This window comes from Myotis myotis, unplaced genomic scaffold (assembly GCF_014108235.1).
Source record: "Myotis myotis isolate mMyoMyo1 unplaced genomic scaffold, mMyoMyo1.p scaffold_m19_p_1, whole genome shotgun sequence".
In the NCBI taxonomy this organism is placed as follows: domain Eukaryota; kingdom Metazoa; phylum Chordata; class Mammalia; order Chiroptera; family Vespertilionidae; genus Myotis; species Myotis myotis.
The window spans coordinates 4202570-4214689 of NW_023416313.1; the positions used below are offsets into that span (position 1 = coordinate 4202570).

Genomic DNA, 12120 nt, shown 5'->3' on the forward strand with positions numbered 1-12120 from the left:
CTGCTGGAGGGTACGCCGGTCTGTCTGGGCGCACACATGGGAGTGAAAGCAGAAGAGAGGAAATGAGAAGCAGAGAGAGAGAGGGAGGCGAGAAGCAGACAGGGGAAGTGAGAAATAAAGCCATGGGTTACTTGTTTTCTAGTCTTCAATGTTGAATTTATCAAGTGAACATCTAGCATAATTTTCAGCCACAGATCATACACGTTTGCAGGACAAGGTGAGGCCTGAGGACTGAACTGGCTCAGTAACTGAGCAAATGGATATAGAGGGCGGACTGGTGGGCCCCAAAATGTGCCATGTCCTAACCCCCGAAATCTTATATATAAAGTCTTATATATATATGTCGCTTCACATGGCAAAAGTTGGGACTAAGTTGAGGATCTTGGGGGGAGGAGTGTATCTCTCCTAGTCCTCCCTAAAAGTAATCACACGTACCCTTGCAAGACAGAAAGAAGGGAGAACCATTCTGAGGAGGAGGAGGAGGAAGAGGAGGAGGAAAAGGTGTGTGACCATGACACAGGGGTTAAAGTGACTGGCCGCAGCCCAGGAAGCCTGACAGGCTCTGGCAGCCAGGGGAGGCAGGGGGGACCCTCCTGAGCCTCCAGAAGGGGCGGGCCCTGCCCACACTGGGACCTCTGTTTTCCGGCCTCCAGGACTGTGAGAGAATACGCGTCTGTTGTTTTAAGCCACCGAGTTTGTGGTCCTTTGTCGGAGCAGCCACAGGAAGGAAGGCACTGGGTGCTCCCTGAATCTGAAGCCAGTTTCTAGCCACATGGCTAGCAGCATGACCCAAATACTTTCTGTGGGCAAAATGGACCTTCCCAGACTTACTCCTTGAAGGCATATGTGAGTTGCTTGTCTTCTGCGCTTGTGTGAGGTGTTGCTGTGCTGTCCCTTCCCCGGGGACCGCGTTCCGGTGGTGGCAACTCTCAGGGCTCCGTTCCTGGCCTGTGCCCGGTGCACAGATCTAACGAAAGGGCCCTCAGGGCCCAGTTACGATGGAATCTGATACCCCATCCGCACCTGCCTCTGTGTGTCCAGCACTCTATTTACATTGTCTCATCTTTCACTCACAATCACCCCTGGAGACAGGTGCTGCTGCCTTGTATGTGTGGTGACATCTAAAGTGCACAAGCCAGCCGCGAAGCCACACAAAACCAAAGCGGTCTCTGAAACCCGTGTCTCACTCCAGGGTCCCTGCGGTCAGACGAAGATGCTGTTTCTTCACTGAGCTCCAAGAGACTGGCTGGTAGCTGGCTTCCACATAGCAGAGCCCCCTCCCCCTGAGCCCTTAGGCGTGGCTCAGTGGTTGAGCACTGACCTATGAACCAGGAGGTCACGGTTCGAGTCGCGGTCAGGGAACATGCCTGGGTTGTGGGCTCCATCTGGGGCTCCATCCCCAGTGTGGGGCGTGCAGGAGGCAGCCGATCAATGATTCTCTCATCACTGATGTTTCTATCTCTCTCTCCCTCTTCCCTCCTCTCTGAAATCAATAAAAATATATTTTAAAAAATGGGCGATTCTTCCTCAGCAAGGGAAAGGCCCCCACTGTGACAGGTGACAGGTGAGAGGTGCAAGCTGGGCCTGCCTGGCTCTTAGCCCAGGGCCTGGCTCAGAGGAGAGGCAGGAAGAAGCACCTGTGAGGCACTTTCTCACCCAGCACCGGTGGCACCTGTAAGCCCCACGTCGGTGTGACCTATTCTCCCACCCGTGTTTTGGCTGTTTCCCAGCGGCCTGGGCTTTGTGTGCACTGCCATGATGTGGTCTGAGACTGCGAGAGGAAGTCGGCATTTGTGCAGAGTCCGTGGAATCCCAGCTTTGCCGTGACTAGCGGTGACGGTGGCCCAGTTACTTCGCTCCTCTGTGCCTCAGTCTCACCGTCTGTTAAATGGAGGCATGGGCAGCGCCTACCTCACAGTTGCTGTGAGATTTAAATCGATGGATCGGTTACTCACTGTTAACTGCACAGAATAATGCCTGTGCATAGTCAAGGTAAAGAAGCGTCGTGGAAATACATGGAAACTCTTGTTGGAAGATGCGCGAGAAAATTCCTTCGTCACATAAAAGGGTCTCCTTCAAACAGGCATTGGAAGGCGCCAGGGGTCCTCATTGATTCGAGGGGAGTAGCTCACCTGGAGGCTGACTTCTCACCCGAGATGGGGACAGGTACTGAGATGAGGGCTGGCGCCTGCGGAGGCAGCAGGAGCGGCTGTCTCTCTGATGGAGGGCCGAGGATGTTAGCAGGGACATCCCAGTGTATCCATTTCCTCTCTTATTAGCAGACCAGGCTGTGGTTTGTGGGGGGGAAAATCTGTAACCTTCTCAGGCCTCAGCTTCCTCACTGGTAAAGGGGTTCAGTGATGGGGCCTTTCCAGGGTTTTCCAAGGACCACATGAGAGAGCAAATAGAACAGCCTGGCGCAGGGGGTTCTGCGGCACAGTAGGGCACACGATTTCCACTTTCCATATTACCTAAGGAAGGCCTGGCCGGTGTGGCTCAGTGGTTGAGGTTTGACCTATGAACCAGGAGGTCACGGTTCGATTCCTGGTCTGAGCACATGCTGGGGTTGCGGTCTTGATCCCCAGTGTGGGGCGTGCAGGAGGCAGCTGATCCATGATTCTCTCTCATCACTGATGTTTCTATCTCTCTCTCCCTCTCCCTTCCTCTCTGAAGTCAATAATATGTTTTACAAAAAAGGAATCCTTAATCCCAAGCATTTAAAAATCATTACTTTTTTTTTTTAAATGAGAAATTTTAGGAGCTGAAAGTAGGTACTGGAAGGATAAAGGGATATAGAGCTGGAGAGTGCAATAACCATGGGATCTAGTTGAGGGGAACTATGTCCTAGTTACCAAAATGACTCCATCATCGATATGTTCCCTGCATGTTCTCCGTGGTTTCCGTTCATGAACTCACTAACCCTCAGCACAAAGGAAACATGGGCTCCTTAACCTGGCCACAGCAGGCAGAGTTCTGCATCCATCTACTTGCTCATCCCGGGCCGCAGCAAAGGTGGTGAACCGACCCCAGGGCGGCCTGGCCGGTGCCGACCAGCCATTCCAGCCCACACGTGACACAGGCAAGGGCTCCGGGTCAGACACTGGGCTCAAGCTGGACAATCCAGGCAGCTGCTGAAAGGCTTTTCCACGTGGGGGCCCACCTGGGGCATTTTGGCAGTCCCGCAACATTCCTTCTTTTGCTCTCTATTGAAGAATAGATATTTGGTGGAAGTTCCGGTTTATTACTGTGTTAGTTTGCTCGGGCCTCCATAAGCACCTGCCACAGATCGGTGCGGAGGGGGACTTAAGCAATAGAAATTTGTTTTCTCACAGTCTGGAGGCTGGGAGGCCCAGGTCCAGGTGGGCGGGGCTGGTTTCTCCTGAGGCCTCTCTCTTTGGTGTGTAAATGGCCCTTCCTCCCTCCTTCCCTCCCTGCCTCCCTCCCTCCCTCCCTCCCTCCCTGCCTCCCTCCCTCCCTCTCTCCCTCCCTCCCTCCCTCCCTCTCTCCTGCCTTCCCAAGAAGAGTGAAAGGAGCAGCCCCTTCTATCCCCTTACTACCTCGATGTCTCTAGCATTCGTTTAATTTTCTGAGCTTCAGTCTCCCTCCATCTAAGGTAGAACCAATTATTATGTCAAAGAATCTTTGAAAACTAAAATGAGATAATGCAGACAGACCAGGCCTATCATGACTATATTCAGTGAAAATCAATCTCCTTTTCCCTTTCCCTGTGATTCACTGACACAGTTATGCATGATGCTGTAACTGACTCATTCCTTCGCCCGCCACCTGCCAGCCGGTCGGCCCTGAGACCGGGCACTGGGTGCTGTGATGAAGCCCACTTTATTTTGGGGACACAAACCTCCCGATTCCTATTGCCAACAGACCTTGTCTGAAATGCCGGCAGGGCGAGTCAGTGCTGGGGCAGGGAAGGCCTGTGGCATTAAGGTGGCCTCGGGGGAGGGTTCTGGGAGGCAGAATTGAGATGTCGGGCAGAATGAGTTTTCTTTAATGGGCAAAGCAGGACAGAGGGTGTGTGGAATGGTCAGCCCTGGCCGTGAGTGTGAGCCATGTGCACGGATGCTTGTGGAAGGGGCTGGAAGGATTAATTACACTCCCCACCTCCAGGGCGGCGCTCTTTCCTCCCATCCTGCAGGCAGGGGACCTGGAGCGCCTTGGCCAGCACCCGCACGTTCTCCCCCCATTTTCCTTTAGCACAGAAAAGGGGAGCCATCGGGTTACCCACTTCGTCTCCGCGGAGTCCCGTCCCCAGAGCAAACTGCCGGTTCCTCTCCAGGAAGCGGATTTTCACGTTGTAGACTCTGTTCCCATGAAACACCACCAGCACGTAGGGTTCTGTGCAGGACTTCGCCGAGCAGTCTCGGACCAGGAACATGCCGTCCTGAAGGAGAGGAAGAGCGATCACTCCTCAGGTTGCCAGCGGGCTGCCCGCGTCCCACCCTCACCTCATGGAAGCGATGCCTGTGCTCCAGATTCCCCAACGGCTTTAGTTTTGGGTAAACTAGCTCTGTACTCAGTTGAACTCAGTGGTTATGGGGTGACAGTATGTACTAGGATTCTTGTTATTTTCTGAGAAGTCAACCAGTCAGATGACACCCCTTCTTCCAGATCTTCCAGCACCCCCACCTCCTCAGCACCTGCCTCCAACCTCAGCTGCTCAGGGATGAACGCAGCAGCCTGCCTGTGGTTTATCTGCTGTCACTCCTGCAGCCTCCCACCCCGGTGCTGGCTCCAGTCAGCCACCATCCCCCACAGGCCCCGCCTGGCTCTGGGATGCTAGGCATAGCTCTCCTCCTCCCCTTCTCGGGTACCTCCTTCACCTGCCAGTGTCCACGTATTTCCTGTCCTGCCCAATGCGCGGGTACCATCCAGAGATGGTGGGAGCCGCCACAGGCTAGAGTAGCAGAGGTGTTTAGCATGGTAAGTGGGCCTCTGCATGGGGAGATGTCAGCAGAGGACTAGGGTCCCCAAAAGAGATGTGGAGCTTCAAGGTCATTGAGGTCAATGTGAGTGCGGAGGCCATAGGAGGGGGAGAAAATACAGCCTGGCCCGAGGGGCAGGCAAGAACAGGGCAGGCAGGAGGGGACAGGAAAGGACTCTAAGACAATGTCCCAGAGAGAGAAGGAAGCCAAGGCTGTAGACAGCGAGGGTCAGGGTGTGGGGCGGTCTGAGGGCAGAGAAGGGCACCTGATGTGGGTCAGAAGTCATCAGGCTCTCCCTTGGGAAAGGCTCAGGGTGAGGGCCGGGCGGAGAGGCTGAGGAGTGGAGCAGGCCTTCTGGAGGTGATCACACCTGCCTGCACGGCTCAGTTCTGTGGTCACAGGGCGTCACTTACATGATGAAAAATCTGACTGTAATTTCATAGATTATTATAAATGATCTATACAATGAGGTATTGTGTATAATTTATATTTATAATAGTTGTTATATGTATTTATCTCTCTTGACTAATACTGTATATTTGTATGTGATTATTGCATATGTTAATGTAATTAATATTTATAATATATAGATTTATATAATGCTTATAACGTGATATAACAGCAAGTTTCATCTCATAGCACACATAAACTAATTGCTACAGTTCTGTGGCACACCAAAAAATTGTATTTTTTGCTGATCTGACAAAAGAAGGTATTGTTCATACCAGACAGCTGTTGTTGTGCTGACGTCATTTTTTAAATTTGACTAAGGGACAAGAGGTCCGTGCCCCTGACTGAAGAGTCAGGTATTGCTTGTGGCATACCTGTTGAAAATTGCTGCTCTGGAATAATACTTAAAAATGTTAAGTTTATAAATAAAACTACAGTGACGTTCTAATGATGCTGACAGCTGAGGTTTATTGAGAATTTCCCTCAAGAGATCAAGCACTCTACACACATTATTTCATTTGATCTTTACTTATAATTTGAGGAGGTGTTTTATCCCCATTTTACAGGTGAGGAAATTAGGACCCAAAAGCTTAAGTGAATCTCCTAAAACATCACCACTCATCAATGGAAAACTTGCTCTTTAAATATTCCAGCCTCTGAGAACATTGAGTGGCATTGAGAAATTTCCTGGAACTTCTTTTGCCTGAGACATCTGGCTGTAATTGCAGCCTTAAGACTCAAGCACAGAACATGGCCAAAGATCAGAAAGGAAGAGGGGGCCAAGACGTGTGACCAATTTCTGGGCTTATTATCTTAAACTGTACAATGAGTTTGTCCCAATGAATCCTTCCTCTCTCTCTCTCAAATCAATCAATCAATCAATAATATTTGAAAAAATGAATGTGTTCATTAGTGGGTGAGTTCATTAGTGATAGGACCCCAATGAATTTTAATAAAACCTGGCTCTCAGAATTGATATTATAAAATTAAATAAGATAAATTTACATCAAGTTGCTATGGAAAACAGAATAATGCCCCTACACACAAGATGTCCATGTCCTAACTTCCAGGACCTGTGAATAGGTCACTTTTACAGGGAAAAAGGGATGTGCAGATGTGATTAAGAGTCTTGAGATGGGAAATTATCCTGGATTATCTGGGTGGGTTCAATGTAATCAGAAGAATCCTTGTAGGAGGGAGGCAGGGGTGTAAGAGTCAGGCAGCGGGGGGGGGGGGGGGGGGGGCGGGCGCACAAGCCAAGGATGGCTGGCAGCCCCTGGAATCTGGAAAAGGCAATGTCATGGACTCTCCTCTGGAGCCTCCCAAAGTAACACAGCCCTACACCTTAATTTTAGTCCAGGGAGACCCATGTAGGAATTCGACCTCCCAAACTGTAAGAGAGTAAATTTGTCTTAGTCTACTAAATTTGTGGTAACTGCCAGCACTGAGAAATGCAAGGTGAGGCAAGAACTACTTCATTGAAGTCCACTGCTTGCTATGTCCTCTGACTGGTGGGCAGAAAACCGTAGGCTGATGGGCCCGTTGAGGTCTTACCTTGTTCTCCTTCATCAAGGCCTCTTCCACCTCCTGGCGACTGTACTCTCCAACGTACCATTCGCTGTGCTGGGCCTCCTGCAGGACAGGTGAAATGAGGACTATTTTAGGGTCAAGGGGAAGCCCTAATCATTAATTAATGAAAATGTTCTTTTGTTCCCCCGGTGCCAAGTCACGGTTTGATTGACAGTAGAGATGAGGTACAAAAGTTCTGTCCCTGGATCTGGACGCAGAAGAAGTAACTGCAGCGTAGGAACTGTGAAATTGGTGTGACAGAGTAACCTGCAATTCCACGCCATATACATGGAAGGCCCTGTGCACCAGGCTCAGAGTGGGTGCTAAACCCTCATGGTCTCTACCTGCTGGAGCTTACTGAGATGGGATGGTTATTGTCTGTGGAGTCTATGCTGCCCTAGTCATCATGGGAGGGGAGGGCAGGACAGGTGTAGACAGGGAGCTTCTTTAGGCCACTTACCTAAGGCCACATGCATTGGATCTGCAATTTGAACCCTAGTCTGCCTGGCTTTTACCCTGTGCCATGCTCCCTTATTTATACCAACTGATTTCTTTGGATTGTAAAATCCATCATGACAGAGAGAAGAAAGGGCAGTCCACAGACCTACAGTTCTCAAGGATCTAATATTAAATAAACCCCTGCGTGAGTCCAGCACATCGAAGACCCCTCATCCATTGTCCCAATCCATCCCTGCAGCAACCTGACAGGTGGGCATGCCAGGCGGGGGGAGGGGCTCAGGAAGTCAACACCTGTCACCTGGTTGGCAAGTGCTTGGTCTCTCAGTCTGAGTCTGAGTCTCTGGTCCTCCCAGAGACGGATCTTCCCAATGCTGGGCATGTGTGAACCGGCTCCCCGCTAACTCCATGCCCTTGCTTCCTGCCATTCCAGGTCTGGTACAGGGGTCTGGCCAGGCAGATGTGCTTGACATTCTGTGGACACATGGCTTCAGGACTTGGCATGGGTTTGCCCTCCTGCCTGGAATCCCTCCTACTCCTCACCTCTCCTCCTACCTCATCTGTCATTCTCTTCCATCAAGACTGGGATCAAACTCATCTCTTATTGGAAGGGTCCTTTGGAATAAAGTCCTTTACTTTTTATCACAGTATATTGTTATAATTGTTCTATTTTATTATTAGTTGTTGCTAATCCTTGACTACCTAATTTATAATTAAGCTTCACCATAGGTATGCACGCATGTATGTATGGGAAACAACATAGTAAGTACAGGGTTCAGTACTATCTGTGGTTTCAGGCATCCACCGGGGGCGCTTAAAACACATCCCTGTGAATAGGGAGCACGACTATATAGAAACTAAAGAATCTGGTGGAAGAGCAATATAAAATGTTATACAGCAAAACTCTTTAAAATGTTAGAACCCAATAATATTGAAAAAAATTAAAGTTCATGGTGATACCCCTCTGAGGCAACGTTCAGTAGAGCTCTATTCAGACACCAAGGTTATCTAGAGAGACAATGCAGAGAGGCATCTACCTCTTCATCAGACCTTGTGGGGCAAGGTTTCCTCCAGTTCATGTTTTTATAGTGAAGAGCATCTTCGCGAGGGCCGCAGCTGGCTGGAGCCTGACATCGCTGAGGAGGGTGGGACTGCGTGCTTTCTTTATGATCTGGGAAAAGTAAATGTGCATTTAAGTGCGATTTTGTTAGTGTCAGATTGCCTCCCTCCCACAAGGAGCTGGATGGGGCCTGCCGCTCCTCTCTGTGTCTGGGGCAACCTTGGTCTACACCACCATCATCTCACTCTGGGACAACCTTGGTCTACACCACTGTTGTCTCACTCTAGACGGCAATCTTCCCTGGATTCTTTGGCTTCAGCTTTTGCCCCTTCCTCTCTAAGGCAGCCAGAGTAATCTTTAAAAAATGTGATTTTGACTTTGCTACTCCCCCTGGTAAAAATCCTTCCATGATTTCCTTTACACATGGAAGAAAACCCAAATGTCTGACATCTGTCAGTGAGACACTCAACAATCTTTCTCTTCTGATTTCTCCATCCCCCATCCTCTCCTCCATCTCCCCATCCATTGTTCCTTCCTTCCTTCCATCCACCCAAATTCCATCCATCCATCCATCCATCCATCCATCCATCCATTCCCTCATCCATTGTTCCATCCATACACCTAACTATCCATCCATCCATCCATCATCCATCCATCCATCCCCTCATCCATTGTTCCATCCATACACCTAACTATCCATCCATCCATCCATCCATCCATCCATCCATCCCCTCATCCATTGTTCCATCCATACACCTAACTATCCATCCATCCATCCATCCATCCATCCATCCATCCATCCATCCATCCCCTCATCCATTGTTCCATCCATACACCTAACTATCCATCCATCCACCCATCCATCCCCATCGTCTGTTCTTTTCTGGCCATAATGAACTACAAGCCAAGCTTATTCCCACCTCAGGCAACACTATTTTTTTTTTTTTTAACTTGAAGAATGGCATTTTGTCTTAATGGACAAAATGTCACTTTTATTTAGTTTTTTAACCTGAAAGAAAGAATAGCAAACTATGGTTATTCAGACTTGGGCATTTGACAGATATTTTATTAGAAATGAACAAGGTGAGCCAGTTAATTCATGGAAAACAATGGTAGTATTTTCTGCCAACTATAAATTTAGAGTTTTGAAATGCAAATTGGAATTTGGAAAAACTTGCAGCTGCTATCTTGACATAACAGCATCTCAAAAGACTTTTCTTAGTGATGTTAAACTATTTCATAATGAAGTATGTGAACACTGAAAAGATCTGCTCAGGTCTATGAATCATTATTTTCCAAGTGACTAATGTATGAAGCTATAAAATTATGTCTGGGTAAATATTTTTTTAAAAGAGAAGACAGAACAATCAATTTTAAAGTATTTAAAAAATTCCTTGAAAGGGTTTTGCTTTCATCTGGTATCTTAACATTAAGATACTACCACTTGTCAAGTATTCTTTTTAGTTTTATTGTTTTTTAGAGGGAGAGAGAAACATCGATTGGTTGCCTCTCATACTTGCCCTGATCAGGGGATTGAACCCACAACCTGGGCATGTGCCCTGACTGAGAATTGAATCTGCCACCTTTAGTGTAACCAACTGAGCCACCCAGTCAGGGCACTTGTCAAGTTTTGATGTGATATTTTCTCTATATTCTTTGATGAAAATAACATATTTTCACAGCTTATCATTTCATATCAGTAAATAATAATAAAATATGAATTTGAGGAAGTTAAGGCTATAAGAAAGGAGTGAGGTATTATGAGGAATAGTAAATACAAGATTTGTAAATAATTTACAGAGCAGTAATTTCAAGGAAGAAATAACTGTAAAAAATTCATTAAGACTTGAGAGTAGAAAAATATAGAAATAAAATACCGGACAATAATCTATCTATATATAAAAGCCTAAGCAACCGAACAACCAGTCAACCGGTTGCTATGTTGTGCACTGACCACCAGGGGACAGACGCTTAACACACAGGATCGGGCTCCCTCCTGTCTGGATTGGGCCTGTGAGGATTAGGCCAAAACTGGCTATACGAGAGTCCCTGAGGGGTCCTGGATTGCGAGAGGGCTCAGGCCAGGCCAACGGACCCCACTGGTGCACGAATCTGTGCACTGGTCCTTTAGTAGTAAATAAAATGGAAGAGCGGTAATTAGTGTGAAGGCAGCGTTATAAACTATATAGTTTTAATCCAGTCTAGAAAATATAACCAAAGTTATAGTCTTGGTTAGTAGCTTGAAAAGAACTTTGAAAGAATAGAATACTTGTTAAAATAAAATTTTAACTGAATTTATTGGGATGACTGGTTAATAAAATTATATAGGTTTCAGGTGTACAATACATAATACATCATCTGTATATTGAATTGTGTGTTCACCACCCCAAGTTAAGTCTCCTTCCATCACCATTTAAGAATAGGATACTTTTGACAAAGCAAATTTTTGAGGCAAAATACTAACTCAAACGTTAGGGAATATTTTTTTATTTTTTATTTTTTATTTTTTTACAGAGAGGAAGGGAGAGGGATAGAGAGTTAGAAACATCGATGAGAGAGAAACATTGATCAGCTGCCTCCTGCACACTCCCTACTGGGGATGTGCCCGCAACCAAGGTATATGCCCTTGACCGGAATCGAACCTGGGACCCTTCAGTCCGTAGGCCGACGCTCTATCCACTGAGCCAAACCGGTTAGGGCAAACGTTAGGGAATATTTATATACCAGTTACCGAAAGTTAGGTTTCATGTGCATTTAGTCTGCTTCTGCTCATCAAAGAGCTGAATTCTCTCTGGGATTATTAAGAACAAAGAGTATGCCTGAGACATCGGTGTTCTAGTTTAATAATTTCAAGGATTGTGGCTTTTTACATTGAACCTAAGAATGTTTGTTATAGGGAATTGTGTGCATTAAACTGTTTGTTGTAAGGGACTGTTTGACCACTTAAAGTTTAAATTACATTCATCATAGCACGTTAATTTTACTCACAGCTTAAGGCCTTGAAAATAGGAATAATGCTAAAGATATTTCTCCTTTTAACATTTCTCCTTTTAACATTGTATTTTAAAAGTTTTCTGTATTATTTGGAAAGAGGATGTAAACTTAAGAGTTTTAAAATTCAGTCATACTTTTATTTAAGACTAGAGGCCTGGTGCACAGATTTGTGCACTGGGTGGAGGGTGTCCCTCAGCCTGGCCTGCACCCTCTCACAATCTGGGACCCCTCAGGGGATGTCTGATTGCTGGTTTTAGCCCAGATCCCCACAGGCTAGAGTGTAGCAGTGCACCAAGCTGCAAGCGGCCAGGGAGGAGCCTGAGCTGGGGCTGGGCACTGCACTGCTAGCACTCATCACAGCACACTACACCTGTCGCTGTTTGGTAGTACTGCAGCAAAGTGGGGAGAGGCTCCTGATGCCATGGCAGCTGCACTAGCCAGCCATGAGACCGGCTTTTGGCTGAGTGGCGCTCTCCCTATGGGAGCACACTGACCACCAGGGACAGCTCCTGAATTGAGCGTCTGCCCCTGGTGGTCAGTGTGCATCATAGTGACTGGTTGACTGGTTGTTCCAGTCGTTCCATCGTAACAGTCACTTAGGCTTATCCTATATAATAAAAGGGTAATATGCAAATTGACCCTAACAGCAGA

The 12120-nt window shown here is 47.5% G+C and overlaps 1 protein-coding gene across 1 annotated transcript in view; it reads right to left on the reverse strand.

Moving 5' to 3' along the window:
- The window catches only part of CLNK (cytokine dependent hematopoietic cell linker), a 134800-nt gene that overhangs the window by 5957 nt on the left and 116723 nt on the right, over positions 1–12120 (reverse strand). Inside the window, exons 16-18 of the mRNA XM_036328968.1 lie at positions 8453–8586; positions 6945–7022; positions 4244–4399 (exon numbers count right to left, since the gene is read on the reverse strand). Coding sequence (XP_036184861.1) covers positions 4244–4399; positions 6945–7022; positions 8453–8586 — 368 coding nt within the window. The remainder of the gene's footprint in view (positions 1–4243; positions 4400–6944; positions 7023–8452; positions 8587–12120) is intronic.